The following is a 22167-nucleotide window of genomic DNA, read 5'->3' as shown; positions in this document are numbered from 1 at the left end:
TAAATGGCCAATTGCCCAATTTAGATTTGGTGAATTTGGCTCATCGATTATGCAACAAAGAATCTGTTAAGCATACATTTAACAATGTTGATGGAGGAGTATGTATTTAGTTCTTAAACTCTATAACAACACATTTATTTTAATTTGATAATAGTTTCTAAATAATTCAATATTTTTAACAGGCTATTGGCCGTAGTAAAGTCAACTCTTATTACACAAATTTGAGTACAATGATGTCTATGGTAATGACACAAGCTACTGGAGTGCCTGATGGTAACCATGGTCTTTTTCATAGGTGAAATTTAACCAGATATTTTATTATTTACTTTTATTGACATGTACATCAACTTTTTTAATAGATTTGGTATTGAAGCAATAACTTTAGAAGGATATGAAAAAGAAGGACGAGGCATTTATTCCAGTGTATTTCAAGTTGGGAGGTATGGCATAAAATTGATGCATGTGTCAAATTTATAACTTTTACATTTTTTATGCCATTTTAGTTTATATATTTATTCCTATTTATTTCAAGGGTTATTGAAGGCATGTTCCGTAGTTTGAATAATCTGCTTGAACGATTTCATCAGTCATTTTTTTTTTATCTGCTACCATCTACGGATAGATACGTTTCAATTGGTAAGCACAATATTAAACGTAGAAAAGTGTAGTATATTATATCATATTGTATATAATGTTAAAATATGATATCTATATTATTTTTAAACTTAAATTTATAGATATTACACATTTTTAAAAGGCTGAATTATTTTATTAGGTTTATACATGCCTTGTTTGGTATTGCTTGTTGGGGCTTTGTTTCTAAAAGCTTTCTCCACTTGGATTCAACATTCTTCTGAACATAAATCGGGTGACTCGTCGGCACAAGCTACTGTATTAACATCAAAATTTCAAAGATAAATAAATAATAATGGGAAATTGTATTTATTTATAGATTCCTGAACGCTTGAATGTTGGAATGGTGAGTGTAATTACATTGGGTTCTCATGTCGTAGGTTTGATATTATTACCAAATTTAGCACCAGCATATTTTACACATTTTTGGAATTATATACCAACACATCGTGCATTATTACTAGGTTATGGTTTATTATCCATAACCATTGTTTGTCTTCTGCCAATAATAATGAATAAGTAAGTAAAAGTTATATTTAAATATAATTTATTGTAAATGTAATATAGCATAAGAAGTTTTTTTTAACGTAGGACACTCGTTACCTCATTATTTAATTTTTATATTTAATATTTAGTTTCCATGCTTTGCTATTTTCTGAAGGATATTTAGTTAGGACATATTGATTGTCTCTTTAAAAGTATAAAAGAAGAATTTTATATACTTTTAACTGTATAAATAAAAAAAATCATGATAAAAAAATCATCTTGTTTAGGTATTAAACTAATTTTTTTGATATTATTGTTTCTAGATGTCTAAATTCTTTCAAATCTTCAAATTGGGTACTGTTACATGTAATTTGTTTACTAGAACTTGGAATTGGTTTATTATGTGTTTCGATGCATAATTTTTCACTTGGGTATTTAACAGCTCTTGTGTATGTTCTACCGGCAGTATGCATCAAATCTAGCCAAAACCGGTATGTATGATAGATACCATTAAACCTATCTCTAAATGTTTTAATATTATTTAATTTCTGTTTCAGTATAATAGTAAAACTGCTTTGGTTAATTGTGCACCCCATGTGCTCACTGTTTTGGATTACTGCTTACATCACTTACACTGCATATCCTGAACTGCCGATTTCTGATTTTTTGACCAAAGTACTTGAGGCATCGGGCCAATGGATGGTATTGTCAACAATCGACAACATGATTTATGGAAATTGGGCATTTTCAGTTGGTGTACTGTTATTGCTGCCCGTTTGGACGTCTTTTTGGTGTCTTATGTTCCTTCCGACAAATGTCTCACAAAAATTGAAGGCGGAATGAATAAAAAAATACAACCTGTTCATTTTAATCTTTTTTTTATTCAATAATTTATTTACAAAATAATTTTTAAGCAATAAAAAAGATCAATATATAAACCATTTATGTTATATTAACTAAAATCATTATATTATTCTAGTAGGAGTGAGTGCGGGTATTATTATATAATATGTATATATTTATTATGTGCCTTGGCGTTCAGTCATAATATGAAAATCAATGAACATCATGATTTTACATAGTTATAAGGTAACAAAATTCATTTAGAAAATAAAATTTGTTCATGAATAAGTTATAGTAGAAAAAATAATATAATACTGAAACAGGACACTTTAAGCATTATTATAAAAAACATAGCTTAAATTTGGGTAGGTAGGAACTATTAATTAGAAGAACGTAATTTAAATTAAAAGTATTGAACTATTTATTATTATTTGGGAAAAATTAAAGGATTAGTATACCAGGCTTAAAAATCACAGGACAAAATTGGTTGTTTTCAATATTGTGTCTGATATTACATATTATGTATAATTAAATAAAAAAAAATACATATAATAATAATAATAATAATAATAATAATATAATAATAATAAAAAAAATAAAGTAAAAATTGGTGAGGGAAAGGGACTATTGAGATGCCAGCCATTAATTATCAGCTCGTTATCATTGAACAATGACTTTTAAATAGCTAGCAACCAATTATACAAGAAAATAATATCTTAAGTTAGTATATATCACATAACAATATTGTAGATCTCACTTGGTGATCATATAATGCATGTACAGAAAAAAATTATTATTATTGTTACACGGTACTTTGTAACTTGGATGTTATGTAATATTATTGTACCTAGTAAAATCATAACACAATAACATATAACTATGCATATACATACATATATACATCTATGGTATATATAAATAGTACATAATTGGTACAGATATAAATAATATTACTTAACTTAATAAATAAGTAGTCGATTTGTATAGATACTATTAGTATAAAAAAAAAAATATTCTCTAAATTATAAAAAAAAAAATGGTAAAACAAAATGTAATCAATAGGGGTGATGTGATTATGTCGTTCGATTCGCTCAAATGCCAAATACATGGAAAAAACAAAGAATTCTTATTGAGCAATTGGGAATATTCAGTGGCATTATTTGTGGCATGATTTAACTGAAAAGAACACTTGAACAGAATTTTTATATGTGGATGTAATACTTTACAAAAAATTAGTTTTTGAGAGAATAAAATTGTTCCTGTTGGTAAGCCATTTCCTTCATATTCAGTATTTTTAGTTGATATTTTAACTGTTTAACACCAAATATTTAATTCTTGATTTTCTCTGTCAATTGCAAAGGTCGTACATTTATTCAACTAGCAATCTGAAATGTTGAGAATAAAAATATTTAGAATTTATTAATGACATATGTATATTTTATTTAAGCTAAACGCAGCAAAACAAATAGGTAAGAACAGAAAAAAAAGTAGTATTAAGTGGACGTGACACCCACACCTGTATGTTGCCTCCGCCTTACAAATGCCTATTAGCAAAGATCAGCAGATAATGTTTAGTTTTGTAAGTTTAAAAATTAGAATGAATAAACCTATTATGAAACTTGATGGTAAGAACACAGTGTTATCTGTGTTTATGCGTGGCTTTTTTTTACGATAGTTCAATTTTTAAGTTAGTTATGAGCATTTGTAATTTACACTATATTATATACATATAACTTAATAAAAAATTGAACCATCATAAAAAAGCCCACCACAAACACAGATAATGTTCTTAACATCAAGTGTCATAATAGGTCGATTTACTTTAATTTTTAAACTAATAGAGCTAAACGTGAACTGCTCACCGAACATTTGCCATGTGCACTTGTAAATACGGAGGCAACACACACAGGTATAAGGTGTTCTTAATAGCATTAATATATTTGATTTAATCCATGTTGTTATATAGACTCAAATTTGTCGGAACACTAGATTTGGGCAAATCAACGTTGCTACCCAAACTAAAAAATATGACGTGTATCAGGTAAATACTTTACCGACATAATTTTGTTGTCTTTCTAGTCATTTTTGTCCAATTTCTATGAATAAAAAATATTCATTTTAAATTTATTGTTCAATTTGAATCATACAACTACTACTAGTGTATTTTTTTTAGAGTTTTTAGTTGAAAAATACCATATTTTTAGAGTATTGAAATTTCAATTTATAATCTTTTAACTGTTAATATAAAATACACCCATATCTAATTGGGTAATATGAATTTGATTTCTGCCAGTAGACAGTTAGTTACAGTGAAATTTCAAACGGGTTTTTTTTTTAATTATTAAATTTAAATATTACAAGAATGGCCACAAAACAATTTTATTAAATTTATTATTACTTAATACATTAAAACATTAAATTAGTGTTTCTGGTAAATTTTTTTCAACAAATTAAAATAAAATGGAACTATCAGAATTAGACTAGAAACAGGAATAATTAAAACTGTAACATTTATCTCATAATTAAAAATGATGAATACCTTGTGCCTGTTGGTCTATAGGTGTTGTTCCTAGCATATTGAGAAAAAAAAAGTATTATGTTTTGTTAAGATCCCACTGCTGTTGATTGTAGATAATTATCAAATGCATTTTCAATCAGGACTTGTTGAATTTGAAAAGAGTTGTCATATAGCATTGGATGAATTAGAAGTTGACTTCAGGAGTATAAGAAGAAACATAATTGAACAGTTTCGAAGGTTGTTGATTTGTTGTTATTATGATATGGTATCACTTGATTACATAGGTGGTTTGATTTTGGTAACTGTAACTTTGTTATTTTTGATGAATTTGGCATTATGATGTACACGAAAGACATACAAATTGAGGTTTAGTTGTATGACTAAGTATAGACATTAATGACGCCTTCCTAGATAGAACAAAAAGTAATTTTGTTAAGTCAAATACTGAAATGTATAGGCGTATAGCACAATTTTTACCTGAAAGGTCAGCTGCCATAGTATGAACATTTTTAACTCGCTGTTGTTGCTTTGCCTTGTCTCTTTTTTCTCGCTCTTGCATATCTCTGTCTCTTTGTAGCCTGTCTTCTTCCATTTTCATTCTATCTACTATATTTGGGGACATGACTAATGGTGACTGTATATGATGAAGTCCATATAGAGTTGAAGGATGAGGACTATTATGAGGATGATATGCAGAAGTAGGAAACAAAGGTACTCCACATCTTTCAAGGTACATTTGTTCTTCAATCCTAAAATAAAAAACAAAAAGTAAATTAATGAGTATAACTTAATTGATACAAATATAAACTTACCGAAAAGCATGTTGAAAATGTGGGGAATAAAGATTTGCAGGATGGTAAGGTGAGTATGAGGCAGGGTCAACGGCAAAATGAGGAGGAGGAGCAGATGCTGATGTAGGTACCATAGTTCTTTGTTCATCAGGCTTATAAGGTTGAAAACCACTACGAGGCTCAGTATTTAGACCAGTTGATTTTGATTCCTAGTGATAAAAATATATAATTAATATATAGTTAATTAGATATAACGGTTTTAAACTTTTTAAATAATAGTTGATTCTCTAATCTCATTTTATCTACATAAGAAATCCTGCCATTATTGGCTTTTTATTACACATTTTTAAGACTCGACTCTATTTTCTATCTAAATATATTTTTACCCACATTTTGACATATCTCCTTTTGCAACAGACCTAGAGCCTGCATTCTCTCCTTAATTGTACATACTGCTACTCTGACCAGCGTCATTTGTTAGGGTAACCTAACCTACTACACTGGTGGTGCCCACATGTAGTTTTTATTTTGGGGGGGGGGGGGATGACGTGGCCCTAGGGCCTGCGTTCTCTCCTCAACCTACACACTGCCACTCTGACCCAAATGGGAGAATATTGAGATTAATATGATTAGACCGCGGACTGAGCAACCGCGCTCAGTGTTATGCATTCGGCAGTTCAGTGCATGAAACGAAAGTTCAAATCCCGTACTATGCGTACTTAATTAATTTAATTCTCGATATCTCGCCCAAGACCAGCCACAGCAAATGTGGCTGCGTCACAACTTCCATTTAATTAAAAAAAATAGTTGATAAATAGTTAATACTAATAATGTATAGTGAAATTTGTACCTATAGTAACAGTTAATAGAATAAAAAGACTTTCAACAGACGTTTCACTTTCCCACCAAAATCAACTTTTCGGTTTACACCAGTACGATAATATGCATTTCCATTTTAAGCCACCCAGAAAATTTTAATTTTTAGATTTTAGTAATCCCATATTTAAAAAACTGAAAAATTGTTGATATACTGATAACAAAAAAATATTTTAAAAAATTTAATTTCACAATATTTTGTTAATTGGAATATCCATCATCAATGTGCTTTAGAATTTCTATAATTTTGTTTAATATAAACTTTCGCTGCAAGTACAGATTTTAGTCGTACACCACCAATCAAAAGTTCTTTATTATTCATGAAACAACACAAAATTTAAAATTATTTAATACTTTTATCAAGTTTATAATTAATGGGGAATTCACCAATTATGAATATATATTACTATACAGGCGGTATACGTAAAGGTTGACTTTGGTGTAAAAATATTATACCCTGAAATTATATCTCAATGTTATTTTTTATGATGCTTACATTATCTGGTTGTGTTTTATTACAGCCTGGAAGTGCAATTCGTCCTTTCAAAGATTCTTGTTGGTGTTTTTCTTGGGACTCAATTCCTTCTTTATCTACATAAAAAATTTAAATAAATTTTAAGTTTCTATAATATTAACTTATATAATATATCTTACCATTGGAATGAGTAGAAGGGGGTCCGGCTTGTTTAGCTAAATTTCTAAGAGCAGCAGCAAATGATCTACCACCAGGAGATGGTGGTGGTGGAGCTTGTCCAATAAGATTTGGCATTAAAGTACGTTTTGAACCTGAACTTGTTGGTTGAGGTTTAACTAAACCTAAAAAAAAATATTAATAGTTCTCAATGTTATTTTTTTTTTTTGTTATTTACATATATTCTATAATATATTTTTTAAATAAGCTATAAAGGTATTATTAAATATTTTTTTATAAACTAAAGTTTCAACAGTTTTAGGATTTAAGAAGGAAAACTGTAAATATGACAAACAATTTATAAAGAAAACAAAATTTGAAAAAAAAACTAATGAAGTTGTCATAATTTTAGTCTTAAAATTAATATTTTTAAACACTGAACAAAGTTTAGTTGGTCTGGAAGGAGATATATTCATGTGATATAATTTAATAGTTTAATTTAAAGGAATAGGAAATAACAAGTGTAAAAATATAATGCAATATAGTTTGGGAAAAACTAATAAAATTTTTTTTACAAAATGTTTAGAAAGAAGTACCTACTAATAATTAGTCATTTTCAAATTTAATAAAACATTCACTTTCAGTTAAAAAGAGAAAATGTATGTCTGCTTTAAAAAAGTAGCTAATAATGTTATAATAGATAATAATTTTTTTAAATTAATAAAAGCCAATACTGTGTTAAATTTATCATAAAAAGTACTGATAAATGAGGAGAAAAACCTATATAGGTTTATAAGTTCATTATATTACGTCTGTATAATGTATAATGTGCTGTCACGGCAGCAAGGCAATAATAAATATGCCAAAAATGACGACTAAGGTTCCCAGGTAAAAACAACCAGATAGTAGTAGTTGGGTCTATGAAAATATGCTTTGAACCTTGCCAAAAAACTGAGCTATCCAACAGTAAAATACCCATTGAAATAGATTTGGAAAGTAAAAAAGATACTAATTTATATAAAGTATAATATACTATATAGCGTGATTTGCCAAGCATGCTCTTCCCCTTTTTTTCTTGAATAATACAGTTATTTAAAATCCTTTACCATAAAAGGTTTAAAAACAGGTACTTAAAGACCATATTTTCAAATTATCGAGGTGTTTTATAGTACTTAAGGAGACAAAAACTTCTGTTTTTCAAATGAGAACCCCCCCTTTTAAACTGTGAATTATTCAGTAGATAATTTTTCTGAAAAATTTGACGTACTGAATCAAAATTAGTGTTCCAAGGATAAATGGGGCATAAACCATTTTATAAAATATGGGGGGGGGGGGGGCTACAGTGATTTGAAAATTGTAGTCATTAATATATTATTAATCTATCAACATTAATAATTTGTAAAAAGTTTCAAGTATAATAAATACTAGTTCCAATATTATGTCTATTTTATACTTTTGTAAAACAATTTTTAGGGACTATTATTCTTAGTACAAACATTTTAACATTTTAATAACTAAGTATCTACTCATTCAAATTTTTAACTAGGTAAATAATTCACAGAAAAAAGGTGGGTTCTTATTTGAAAAATAGAAGTTTGTATCACCTCAAGACACTCCTTATGTAGTAAAAAAATCAGGAATTTGAAAAGATTGTCTAAAAAATTCCAAAAAATTAGAATTGAATAAATTCATTATTAAAAGAAAAAATGTGGGTGAGCATGCTTGGTAAATCACCCTGTATACAGTATGTAGATATTTATACATATGGGTGAGTTTAGTTGACAGACTTAGCAGTAATTATCGTTTGTAATAAACAATTTGTAGGTAACTTTGTAATTATTAAAAATTATAAAAAATTGTTTGCATGATAATTGATTAAGAGTGCTTGTAATAAATATAAGCGACTATAGAAACTGCAGTGCCGTAAAACATAGGGGATTATTTTCTATTTCATAATACGCACTTTAGAGAATGTACGTCCTCGTAGTTGTAATCTAATGTTTAGCACAGAATAATAAACTAATAGAATTACATATTTTTTTAAAAAGAGGACAGCACCCGTGGCAACAAAATTAAATATTTTTTTCGGCGTAACTAATGGAATCCAGAATTAAATAAAAAATTAATTTTCGTATTTTAAGAAAAAAATTCAAGTGAATCTAGAATTCCTGGATAAAAAGTAGTCAATAACACTACACGGGTCACAACGAATCTATTGATAATTTTCATTGAAATTTGAGAACCGATTTTCGCTTATAAAGAACATACATATCTACATAGATAATCGTTTATATATAAAATTAATTAAACGATCATCCGGCAGGAAAACAGCCTCAATTTTGTTTATGTATAAACAATTAATAAATATATATTTTTTGACACACGGGTGTAAAGTCAGGTGCCTAATATGTAAAACTAAATATGTAAACATATTACGTGCTCAAATACGTAAAGTAAAATTTTAAATGTAAGGAGGGTTGAAGACGTATTTAAAATTATATAATCGCAGACTTTGCCAAGAGTACTTATTGGAGAATTCTTTTAAGTATATTAAATCAGTCCCCCTATATAAATAATCTTAAAATATTAGTTTTCAATTAATTCAAGTACGCAGTTCATGTTACTCCGCCATGAACAGGCATGTAATCATGCTCCTAGTCCCTTGTCCCTAGCACTAACCAATAACTATGATTTTTTTTAAAAAGATACTATGTTCTGACCGATTTTTCGAAGTGTTTTCGCTGTCATTGTCACTTATTAATAAAGATATATTTATGATTTATAGATTTTCATTATAGAGGAGAAATACCGAGTAGCGTGTTATGGTTTTTATTTTTTAATATAAGACAATACAAAAAACGACTGATGAGTCATATCACACGATAAATTCGGGAACCCTCTTTATAAATAGAAGGGACGACGAATAGGACGATTATCACTTAAAGGGCGATATGGATGTTTATGTTTGGCAATGTAACATCTGGGCTTTAACCTCCCCCTTTAATAAAAGTGTAAACGAGACCACCGACTTCCTGATAAAACATACATCAGAAATTCAGAACACAATAATATTCACATACTATATTATAATATATACATATTTATTAGTGCTGAATTACCCGGCGGCTTCAGCTATGCGCAGTTTTAAACAAAAATGTAGTTGTTTATGTTTATATAATATACACTACCTACCTATAATTTTTATAATTTAACTAAATTTATTATATTTAAAAATTATTCTACATTTACTATTATAATATTATTGAATAAAAATATTATATCCAAGTACCTAAAGGAGTAAACTACTAAAGCTACAAATTATATTTAAGAAAATATAAAAATATAACATCACATTTTCATGTAGATCACCTTAATTCAGATTTAAATCATATTATACACTATGCTATATATATATTAATATATCATAAAGAACAAACGATTTTTTAGATTGATATAATATTCAGAACTTTGCATAATATTTATATGGTAAAGTATCTTCAATAACCAATAGGGTTTTTTCCATCAAATATTGTATAATTTTTGTTTACATTTACTGTCTAAATTTAGCCTATTTGTGTCATATTGATAATGATACAGATCGTATATTTCTTTTATAGAACAAAGAATATTTAATAATAACATGTATAAACCTGATATCTATACAATTTTCTGGTCTAGCAATAAAAATTAAAAAAAACAATAATACCTATCGAATTAGAAAAATTATATTTTTCAAGAAAAAAAAAGGTTCGTGTTAGTTTAAAAGTGTCTAAATAATTGGTGGAAATGTTAAGTTCATTAGATTATCTTAAAACGAGTTGCTATATTATAGTATATTAATATAAGTACACTATTAGATTTTTCAATGCATCTGTAGTTTTTCCCTTACGCTTGACATTACGCTATTAAGCCGACTCAATACAAATAATACAATAATGTACTATTGCGTCATTCTCGAAGGACCTGATTAACATTAGTATAATACATAAAATATTTTTCAAATATTTGTTGACTAACTGCTAGTACTTATTGAATAATAAAAATTGTTAAATAATAATGATATTAATGGTTTTCACTTATTTTTTATATACACGAGAAACAAATTATGATTTAAGTGTAAAATATTTTAATTCGGTTCGCAATGCAAGTGTTGTTACTAAATTAGATGATAAATACCTTGGTAATACATCATATTATTTACAATACTCGGAGATTGAGGCACAGAACCAGACGCTCCGTATCCAGCCATAGGAATATTGTTTATATCGTGAATAAAGTTGTCCGTAGGGACACTACTTGTATCGTGATTAAAACGCATTATACAAAATAGTTAATAAAAACGGCTCGGTGTAATGGTAATTATCTATAAATAGAACAAACGTTCCAGAAGTTTAACGGTAAAGAACAACGTTAAGTCACTATTATAATTATATAGATGTGTTATTTTTTTATAGATCACTATATGGTATGGGTAGCATTACACGTGTTGTTGAGCTGCGGATACTGCGTTAACTGGCGAGTGGTGACTAGCGACGCATACGGGACGCACACAACGATGAAAATAATACAGTGGAGCGAACGTACGAGAACAAAAAAACAACACTGGTTAGTAATAGGGGATGAATATCCAACAAGCACCCTTAAACACTGCAGGTCTATAAACAAACTGAAAAGGGGGACGGCATACAAAAGCTAAATTGTAAAAATTCTTATTAAAATAAATTCCATATCTGTACAAATTTACTAATAGAAAATATTTTATTTTAAGGTACGTAATTGGATGTTAATGAAATTAAAATAAAATATTTTATAATATTAAAATTGTTTATACTCATGTACTCATTGGCGTAGCCATAATTTTTCTTTACTGGTCGAAGGCTGATAATTTGTTGTTTATGAGGGCTTTAGGATCCCTCATAACTCATAAGTCTGGTAGGTATGTGGATCACGCGCGTATATAATTATAACATATTATACTTTTTGAGCACTCTTCATACAAATTACAATTTTAATACATGATTACATCTCAGGGAATAGTAAACCCACAGAACACTGAAATCATTTTTAAATTTTCTCTACATTTCAAGAAAGACTGCCATCCCTTCATACCCTGGCCCCTGGCAACGCTAATTTATTTTGTAATTTTATTCAATTATATTATCTACGGAAGATTAGTTTTCATTGAAACCTAATATTTTTAACCGATTGGTGGTTATTGATTTATGATTATTGGTTCTACAATGCGTGTTTTTTTATTTCAAAACACTTATTAGGCTATTCAAAAGTTTCACTGTCTTAAAGTAAATAAAAAAATACAAGTTTCACGAAAATAAATATGAAATAAAGTTTCTGTGCGGAACTTGGTTTACTCTTATTTATGAGTTTATGACAATTAAAAAAATTATGTCAAATTTCGACGAATTTAACGATAGCTCTTTGAGATAACTTGACAGGAGTTATTTATTTATTGTTAACACAACATTTACATTAAAAATAAAAGTATTCTTGTAATTTATCATAATTTATGAATTTATTATTAATATTAATAGTAATATAGTATTATGTATAAAAATAGTTTCTTAAAATAGCCACTTCTATCAACCAAATATATTATATTCTGATATTATAACTACGTATTGTCATTGATTATTTATATATAATTTTTATTACGTTTAAAGATTTTAAATATTCTATTTCTTTAAAAATTATTAGTAATATTTCGGCTTCTGAAAATATTTTTTACACATAGAAAACCATTGCTCATGGGTGTCCAGCATAAAAGAGGGTCTTTTTAAAACTGGATATTCCAGAAAATAAATAATAGAATAATAAGTTCACCTTTTAAAGGTTAAAGGCCATAACTGGACAGTGGTCAACTGGTTATTGTATAATAATCAAACCAGTTTGAGTGGGTATATAGTACTATAAATAGATAGCATTTTCATACTGTTTATATCAAACCCAAAAAATAATATATTAACATAATATGTATAAAAAATATTAAATTCATTTCATTAATGTTTTTAAAATTTTTTTTTCATTATATTAAGTCATTAAATAAGTACCTATATTTTTCAGTATAATGTTTTATTTTTATACTTTTTTTTATCACAAGCCGTTTTATTTCCTTATACAAAAGCATAATAATTTTTGTAGTACTCCAATGCATTAAAATTTAATTTTAGACGGGTAATTTATAAGTTATAACTTGTAAGTATTTTAAATTAAAATGAGTGGAATGGAGTGGTACAGCAAAATATTTGTACATTATTCCGCGAATCAAACATTTCAATACTTACAAATTATAAGTTATAAGTTATAATATTAATAAACTACTTGTCCGAAATAAGATTTTTATAGATCGAAATATCTACTACGGATAATATTCTTTTCAAGAATATTAATTCAAAAATATATGTTTTAATTTAAATGAATAACAACTTCAAAATGGTACGACCATAGTAAGAAATATAATATTTTTAGAAAAATGTTTTTTGTTACAACTTAAAATTATGTAAAAGAAATATAACTTGACATAACCTAACCAAACTTCTGGGCCCTAATATTAATAATTGATCTATATAATATATAAAAATGAATTGCTGTTCGCTAGTTTCGCTAAAACTCGAGAACGGCCGGACCGATTTGTCTTAAATTTCTTTTTAAGATGTTCGTAATTGCCAGGAGAAGGTATTTACGAAAGAAAATTTTAGGAAAATCCACCGGAAAAGTAGGAAATCTGGATGTAAAAAATACAACAGTGGCGAAACAGTGTATTACAATATATTGGTTGCTATTGGTTAATCGGGCATGTTTGTTGATTTTTATTATTATTTGTTGTCAATATATATATATATAAATGTTTGTGTGTAGATACGTTAATTTAAAAATGGCTAAATTTGTTTTTTTTTATTCATTTGATATTAGTACGGTTAGGTTAGAATTTTGTATTAATTGATTATATTAATCCACCATAGGTGGAATACGACAAATTTGGTATAACTTTGATACTTAAGAGTTAAATCATAAACTTACGTACAAACAGCACGGGGTCCGCGATCTACCGCAGGTAGATTGCCTACCTGATAATATACTGTTGCGAATCAGAATTTTTAATCCGGGCAACGGAAAAGTTAAGATAAATTTTGAACACCATACACTGAATATTAAATAACGAATTGAACAAAGTTTGAGTCATAAGGAGTTGGTACATTTAACGGATAACGAAGTGCACGGGATAAATAATAAATAAATAGTGATAAATAATAATAATAATAATAATAATAAACCTTTTATCTTTTTATTTTATCATTCATTTTTGTTGATAACTACATATAAATTAAAATTTAGCTAGACAATAGACATACGTAAGAGATTATTATTTTAGCTATTTTAATTTAATATTCGCATGCATAATAAAACATATTATGTACGGAAAATATAAGTCCATAATAAGGGAACTTGGACTGTGCAAATCAATATTAGTATTAGTTGATAAAAATAAAATTGATTTATTATATACCCACAGTGCACTCTGGTATATGATTTAATAAAATATTTTAACATATTAACATTTATTTTTCACTTTTTTTTAAACTGATCAACACAATTATTATAACCTGATTATTTTATGACAAAGCATGTAAAATACTAAAATATATTATTAAATGTCCAACAGAGCTAAAGGCCAAAAAATAAAGACCCCTTTATCTATTTACAATCAACACACACATCTGTACAGCAATTGCTCTTATTGTAAAAAAATATTTTGTAGATTGTAGTGATGATCAAAATTGGTCTTGGTCTTGCGGTCTCGCAAGACTCTTGCTGCAAGACCAAGACCAAGATCAAACCAATACCATCACTGCAAGACTCTTGTAGTCTTGCAATTTTTTTTTCCCCCGAAAACACATTAGTGTACTTATCTAGATTCCATTAACTAATAATTTATAACGAAAATAACAATAATTTATTTGTATTGTTATGAAATTTTATCAGTACCTATTCGAGGAAATGTCGAATTATTGAAAAAAAGATTAAAAATATAATTTGAATTAATAATACAAAATAACATAGTTGTTCCATACTAATTAACAATTACTGAAAAATTATTTTATTTTCCAAAAATCAATAAAAACGTCGAAAGTTGTCTTGCTAATAGAATAATGTATGTCCATAACACACCTTTACTTTGAATCGAATATACTAATAATTGCTGAAAGTCATTACGGACTATGGTAGGTATCATTTTAATAGGAAGTACGTTTTTATTTTCGTTCGTAGCTTGTGTGATTTTTCTGTACTGGACATTGTGTTCTTAAACTAGTGTCTTATACAGTACCTATAGCATTTCATTAGTGTCGTAAACTTGTTGTCTGTTACAGAAATGGTTTATTGCCAATATATTATATTAAAAGAAACTTAAACAACTAGTACTACTGTACTGGACACTGGTGAATAAAAGAAGAATAAAAGTTTAATTATAAATAATAAATATTATTATTATAACAAATATAATTATTAAGCAATTTAATATTTAGAACAAACCAAACAGTTTTTTTTTTAAATATTATTATTTGTTAAAGTGAACATTAAAAAAACAACAATTTAATTTTTATAAACATTATATTGGTCAATAACTAGTAATTAGCAATTGGTAATAATCTATTGATATTTATTATAAATGCAATAGGAACTTAGAAAGTTAATTATGCTGGTAAACTGATTCATACAAGTAAAATAATATAAGCATAATTTAAAATGCAAAGTTTTAAACTAGTACAATAAAAATTAAATCGTTTGACTTGTTTTATGTTAATGTTTGATTTATGAATATACTATGTAATATATTGGACTAAGTTTTATCTTAGAGATTATAGCAAAAAACCTACACACAGCTATAACAGGTATTTAGTTTTTTTTAAAATATATTTTGTGAAAATAGCAAGAGTCTTGCAAGAGTCTTGCGCAAGACCAAGACCAAGATTTTGAAAGTCTTGGTCTTGGTCTTGTTTTAATCATCACTAGTAGATTGTATAATAAAAATGTTGAACAGGAGAAATCCTCAATTGTTTCAAACAAAATATTTTATTTTTAACCTATGTAACAAGTAAGTACTTCTCATCTAAATATGGTGCATAAAAATGAAAATATGTTTTTTAGAATGTTTGGAAGAGGCTTATAAATTTGGAAACTACTGAACCAATTCGTACAAACTTTTGTACACATATTCTTGAGACGTTGGAATGTTTACACTGTTTTTCAACCCATATGGCCTATAAGTTACTTATTAAATTAATTTCGTATTTTTTTCACAAAAGTTGAGTATTTTTTGTTTATATAATATATGATTTTCGTATTTTTATAGCTTATAGACTCAAAAATTACTCAGCCTATTTTGTCAAAAATGTCATATTGATCTTAAAGATATCAGGTAAGTTTAGGGTATAGCTTGAACCCATAAAAATGTACAGAGTACTATACATCCCAACTTGGTTGATAAGTGCACAGAGCGAGGTACACAGACCACAATTTGCTCATAAACAGAAGTAAACTAAAATCGAGATACACCAGTTAGCCATATTTTAGAAACTGAGTGGAACGATGAATGTATTGATTTTACAATGATGTGTGTCTTATTTTTTATTTTTTTTTGTGTCTGTGTACACGATAAGTAATCGAAATAATGCTTCGATTTTCAACTTCAGTATCTTGTTCGATTGGAAAGTGAATATCGTTGGTGCATTGGGTAGGTCAAAATTTAAAATTCCCAGTAATTTTCAAAAGCGCCAAGAAAAGCCAAAGAAAAATTAAGGAAAAACGGGAATTTTTACGCAAAATCGATTTTTCACAAAATTGAATTTGGTTTTTGGTGTAACTTTAAAAATGACCGTAGATACATGAAATTTTGACTGAATGTTTATATTAGCATTTTCTATACACCATAATATTTTCAAAATATTTTGACTTATTTTGAGCTCTTTACGGACATTGTCAGTTTTCATTTTTTTTTAGTTTTTATTCTAAAAATATCAATAAAATTTTATTTGTTGATTAAAAAAGCTTGAAAATTTAATAAAAGGCTCCTAGTATATTGTTTCAAAAGCAGATGAAAAATATTAAAAATCCTTAGTCACAGTTTTTTTTTATAAGCATTTAAAGTTCAAAAATTGACAAAATATGGAAAAATCACGAAAATTAGCAAATTATTTTGAGTTAAAATTTTTCTTTTTAAATCTAAGATTTTAAAATGTAATACAAGATTCTTTATAAGATTATCTACCTTTATCAAACAAAAAATATCTATAAGAAAGACAAATTAAATTTTTATAATCGTTTGAAATTCATATTTTTACAACATTTGATATTCACTCGATTTCTCATGTAATGATTTTCTTATTTTGTTGTAATTAAAAAACGAATGACTGTAGATAATTGAAAATTGCACTAAATGTTTATATTAGTATTTTCTATATACAATGAAATTTTGAAAATAATTTGACACTTTTTGAGCTGTTTACGGACATGGTCAGTTTTCAATTTTTTTAGTTTTTTTTTCTATAAATATTAATAAAGTTTTATCTATTGGGCCAAAAAGTGTAAAAATTTAATACAAGGCTCCTGATATATTGTTACAATAGCAGTTGAAAAATATTAAAAATACATAGGCACAATTTTTTTTTATAAGTATTTAAAGATCGTATTTTGACAAAATTTATCAAATTTAAAATGTAATAATTATTTCGTAGTTAAAAATTTATAAAATGTTTAATTTTTATATCTAAGGATTAAAAATGTAAAACAAGATTCCACCTAAGTAGTTAATTCTGTTACCAAAAAATCTAAAAAATACATAAGCACAATTTATTTTTATAGTCATTTTAAGTTCAAATTTGGACGAAATCACATATTAAAAAACCTGGAATAACTATTTTGGTTATTTTGTTGTGATTGTATATTATTGAAACTTCTAAAGTATACTATTATATATCTATGATAGTACCACTGTTTGTTGTTGATGTATAACGCGTTATAAGTACCTAATGGATATTGTGATATGATTAATTTGGAATTTATTATAGATACCTATTATTGGTCAGTTTTTTTTTTAATACCATAGATAAGTATATAAGATACCTCATACCTAGACTGACATACCGTCTCCGCTCAGAATCGTTTTTCTTATACAGTGATATTATATCATTGAATTCAAATTTAATATTATCCATTATACAGTGACCCACTTGTAACCTACTGTACAGTAGAGTGACATCCACTTACCCACCTTTTTTTTTTTTTATTTGTTAATTTTTTTTTTGGTCGAAGTTTGGTTACGGCTAGAATAAATTAAACATAGTAACTAATGAGTAATGACTATTGACATACCTGCATCTGTTTTGGAGTTGTATTGATTAGAATTTAACATTGACCGTTTTGTACTGTCAACAGCAGTTTGTTGCTGTTGTTGTTTAACATTTTTTCGTTGAGTTTTATTAGTCTGATTAACCTAAAGAAAACAGAGAAACATTTAAAAAGTTATATAAAAAATGGCTCACTGATTATTTCAATATTTTACAGTAGATTAAATATAAAATTTCAATTTTAATACTACAATTAAAATAAAAGTTAACTTTATATTTTGGATAAGCAACTTTAATATAAAAATTAATATTTAAAAGGAAGTGTCGCCACATGTGTTGTCTCTGTCTTACAAGTGTGTAAAATAGCAAATTTTTTACGATCAACAGATCACATTTTGATCCGTTAGTTTAAAAACTAGAGCAAATCAACCTCTTAAAAAATTTAAAGTAATTTTATTATCTAGGAAATCTTAGAGGATTTTTGTTATATTTTTATTTTAAAGCAAGTTATTAGTATTTTAAAGTGCGAAACAATTTACAATTTTAAAATACTCATAACAAGCTTTAAAATTAAAATATAATGAAAAGCTTATGAGTATATTGACTATATAATAATTTTACTATTAAATTACTCTAACCTTTTAAACTAATAGAGCTAAACGTGATCTATTGATCATTTTACGCACTTAAGGACAAAGACACCACATCCTCTTAATATTACAATTTTCAATTGATATTAAATATACCAATAGTAATATTATATAAGAATGTGTATATAAAATCAAAGAGTATACATTTAACAAATACATTTTTGTCACATAATTAGGATTGTAGTATCATAAAAATAATAACATTATATTTTAAACTTCAAACAAAAATTTATAATATTGTTTTAAGTTTAAGTCAACAAAACTGTTATCATACAACCATTTGATGTTTGAACATGGAATATTTTTTATTTTAACCTATAGTCTATTCACATTGAGATCATTACTTGGCGGCCTAGTTGTGCACATGGGTGTGACTTTGTTCCGCGGCAGCGCCTGACGCGTCACCATAGTGGAGACAGCGTCTCACCATATGTCTGACCGCCGCCGAGTAATGATCTCATTGTGAATAGACTATATATTAGATATACTTTTTTAAACTTATATATTGTTAATTACTAAAAGTGTTTTTACCTGTGCTTTTTCAACTGTCATATTTTGTGGTCCTCGTTGGCTATAATTGTCTTCTTGCTTTACCGTCTTAACTGTATTAGTATTTTGAAGACTTTGTTTATCTAATGGCATACCAAATCGTTCATATTCAATAGCTTGTATATGTATAGTTTCATAGCATTCAACACAAACAACTGCAAACTCTCCATTTTCTAATAATAATGCTTGGTCAATTTGACGATGATAGCGTAGAAAAGGATAGTCCTAAAGTTAAAAATGTAAATTATTATACAATAAACAAAATAGTTATAAAAGTTAATTCAAATATTACATTAACTGCAAGTGATCGAATTTGTCGTCGTCCAGCTCTTTGTGTACAAACATAACATACATATTCCTTATGGTTATAACTTCTTTCATGCTGTGGAATAGGTACTGAACTTGATTCATAATCTCGCCATTGGGCAACATAAGCATGATAACAAAATGTACACACTAATGCAGATCCATCTTCACGCAATTGTTCTGCACCTTGTGTAGTTTCGTGTTTTAAAAGATATGGGAAATATGGTGCATTTCGACCCTAAAACCATGTTAAGTTAATAATAAATAATTAGTTATTATAAAATGTAGAGAAAATTACTTGTGGACGGCTGTATAAAACTCTGGCATAAGTTAAATCTGAGTGATGGTTGCATAAGAAACAATAAATGGACGAAACATCATTTCGACTAGATATTTGTTGAGTATTAAAACCATTAACATTCAAACTAGGAACGTTATACCTAAAATAGTTTTAAATAAAAAATAAATACGTCACAAAAATAATTTTTTTTTTTTATCATACCTCCTATGTTCTAAAGGGACCCTGTTGGCTTCCATAGAATTCCATTGGGCAGATAGCTGTGGAACACACTTAGAACAGGCTAATACTCTACCTTGGGATTCAACGCAATAATTTTCCGATGATCTAAATTAAAATTTACAATACAACATAAAAAGTCAATTATTTTAAATAAATTTAATTATTTTTTTTCAAATAATACTCAATTATCTTAATATATTTTTTTAATACTATTTGCATAAAAAATGTTACTAAATAATAGAAAATTTAGATATTATGGTCAGTTGATTATATTTTTTTAATAGAAGTTTGCTAAAATAGAAATTTGGGAATTATACTGTGTTTTGTATCATATGAACTCAATAAAATTGTATTAATAATACTATTGTGCTTACTATAAGTATAAAAATTGTCATAACCAATATAGGTCACCATAATAATTCTTTAAAAAAATGTATAGGCTTTATACATATATGGTAAATAAAGAAAATAGTTGTTATATTTTGAGTTTAAATTATATTTTAGAAAATATATTTTTTTAGATGACTAGTATTCAAAAAATACACTTATCAATAATATTGAAATATTTTCACCTAAGAACATACTTTTTTAATTCAATGTATTACCTAGTTATTATTACTTATATGTATAAATAAAATTCTAGTTGTTTATGATTGTAAATTAGTCTAAGTAAATAATTAAAAATTTACCTTGATAATTGTGTAAGACAAGGAAAATGCATAGCATGTGAATTCATTCCTTCTGCATTTGTGCATAACCATTCTAATTGTGAACGATGTTGCATTTCATAGCATACATAACAACGAAAGTTATTACCACTCATGATACGAAGTGGTCCTCCATTACCAGATACATCAGAACTAACCTGTAAATTGAATTTGAAAATGTATTATTATAATAAATTATAAAAGTAAGTCTTAGAGAAGTTGATAATGAAAAATATAAACTACTGACTGCATGAGTACTACGATGTGCTTCAGACGGTGTTGGTGTTTGTGATTTATTTGGTTTTGTTATATCATAAGGCCGAAAACGAATATCTGGTGATTTAATTGATTGAAGAGACGGAGAAGGTGATGGAACAACAGGTAAATCCATTAACATAGTAACTTGGTGTTTTTGAGGTACAGATTTAAAACAAACCGCACAAACCTAAAAAAATTAATTTTGAGCAATAACTTCAATAAAAGCATTATAGGTTGATAATAACAATATAAATGCATACTTGAACAGTGCCTTGAGAAGATATAGGAAGTGCACCAGGTGGAGTTTTTATTTTCGTCAATGACGGATAATAAGGTTCACGGATATTATTTGGATAACAATATAACGACCTTTAAATAAACATAGATAATTTTAGTTAGTGAAAATATTTATATTAAATAAAAACAATGAACTTATTGCCTATTGTTAATAGTAAATATCTTACCTCATAGAAGACGAAGGGTATTCGAGTGAACAAGTAAAACAAATAAATGTAGATGTATCTATAGATGGAATTAATCGCTTACGTAAAATATAATTCCTTTCACCGTGTGGAATGCCTTTTGACGTATAGACCTGCAAAAATAAATCATGCATTAATGTTATCACTAATCACTTATAATAAATAAATAAATAAATCATGTTCATAGGAAAAACAAAATTGAAATGTCTTGTCGAGAACCAAATTAAAATAATTAATATATTATAGTCAATAAGGTACCATACCTGCCACTGATTTAATAAGTGAGCATGACAGGCAGTACATGTTTGTACACGCCCTGTACTATCCATTGGCCTAGAACGAGGAGGTCTAGGATGAAGCATAAGGCTAGGAAAAAACGGTTGCTCAGTTTGATTAACATTTGCTGGTGGTTTAGCTGACACATGTGATAAGGAACCTCGTCGGAATTCTTCCCCACATACATAGCAAACTTCAGTAGAAGAATTTTTATCAGGCATAGATAGATCTAAAATATCTGTACCACTACTACTACTATAACTTCCTATTAAAAATATAGA

The 22167-nt window shown here is 27.3% G+C and overlaps 2 protein-coding genes across 5 annotated transcripts in view; one reads left to right on the top strand and one right to left on the bottom strand.

The window, feature by feature from the left end:
* Window positions 1–2676, top strand: part of LOC100165195 (glycosylphosphatidylinositol anchor attachment 1 protein) — a 7256-nt gene extending 4580 nt beyond the window's left edge. For all 3 annotated transcript variants that reach the window (XM_029488001.1, XM_001951224.5, XM_016807132.2), the window contains exons 7-14: window positions 1–98; window positions 183–295; window positions 360–440; window positions 533–636; window positions 776–891; window positions 953–1152; window positions 1443–1610; window positions 1677–2676. In XM_029488001.1, coding sequence (XP_029343861.1) covers window positions 1–98; window positions 183–295; window positions 360–440; window positions 533–636; window positions 776–891; window positions 953–1152; window positions 1443–1610; window positions 1677–1962 — 1166 coding nt within the window. In that variant the 3' untranslated portion in view covers window positions 1963–2676. The remainder of the gene's footprint in view (window positions 99–182; window positions 296–359; window positions 441–532; window positions 637–775; window positions 892–952; window positions 1153–1442; window positions 1611–1676) is intronic.
* A 188-nt stretch (window positions 2677–2864) lies between these two features.
* The window catches only part of LOC100161087, a 23207-nt gene continuing 3904 nt past the window's right edge, over window positions 2865–22167 (bottom strand). The window contains exons 5-20 of one of the 2 annotated variants that reach the window (XM_001951257.5): window positions 21874–22151; window positions 21593–21723; window positions 21389–21497; window positions 21118–21315; window positions 20853–21028; window positions 20146–20268; window positions 19942–20083; window positions 19630–19881; window positions 19320–19562; window positions 18164–18284; window positions 6802–6963; window positions 6644–6738; window positions 5293–5480; window positions 4958–5229; window positions 4502–4887; window positions 2865–3347 (exon numbers count right to left, since the gene is read on the bottom strand). In XM_001951257.5, coding sequence (XP_001951292.2) covers window positions 4874–4887; window positions 4958–5229; window positions 5293–5480; window positions 6644–6738; window positions 6802–6963; window positions 18164–18284; window positions 19320–19562; window positions 19630–19881; window positions 19942–20083; window positions 20146–20268; window positions 20853–21028; window positions 21118–21315; window positions 21389–21497; window positions 21593–21723; window positions 21874–22151 — 2504 coding nt within the window. In that variant the 3' untranslated portion in view covers window positions 2865–3347; window positions 4502–4873. The remainder of the gene's footprint in view (window positions 3348–4501; window positions 4888–4957; window positions 5230–5292; window positions 5481–6643; window positions 6739–6801; window positions 6964–18163; window positions 18285–19319; window positions 19563–19629; window positions 19882–19941; window positions 20084–20145; window positions 20269–20852; window positions 21029–21117; window positions 21316–21388; window positions 21498–21592; window positions 21724–21873; window positions 22152–22167) is intronic. The other variant, XM_003246694.4, reaches the window with a different exon arrangement.

Source organism: Acyrthosiphon pisum, chromosome A1, assembly GCF_005508785.2.
Source record: "Acyrthosiphon pisum isolate AL4f chromosome A1, pea_aphid_22Mar2018_4r6ur, whole genome shotgun sequence".
In the NCBI taxonomy this organism is placed as follows: domain Eukaryota; kingdom Metazoa; phylum Arthropoda; class Insecta; order Hemiptera; family Aphididae; genus Acyrthosiphon; species Acyrthosiphon pisum.
This window is presented reverse-complemented; position numbering and strand designations above follow the sequence as displayed.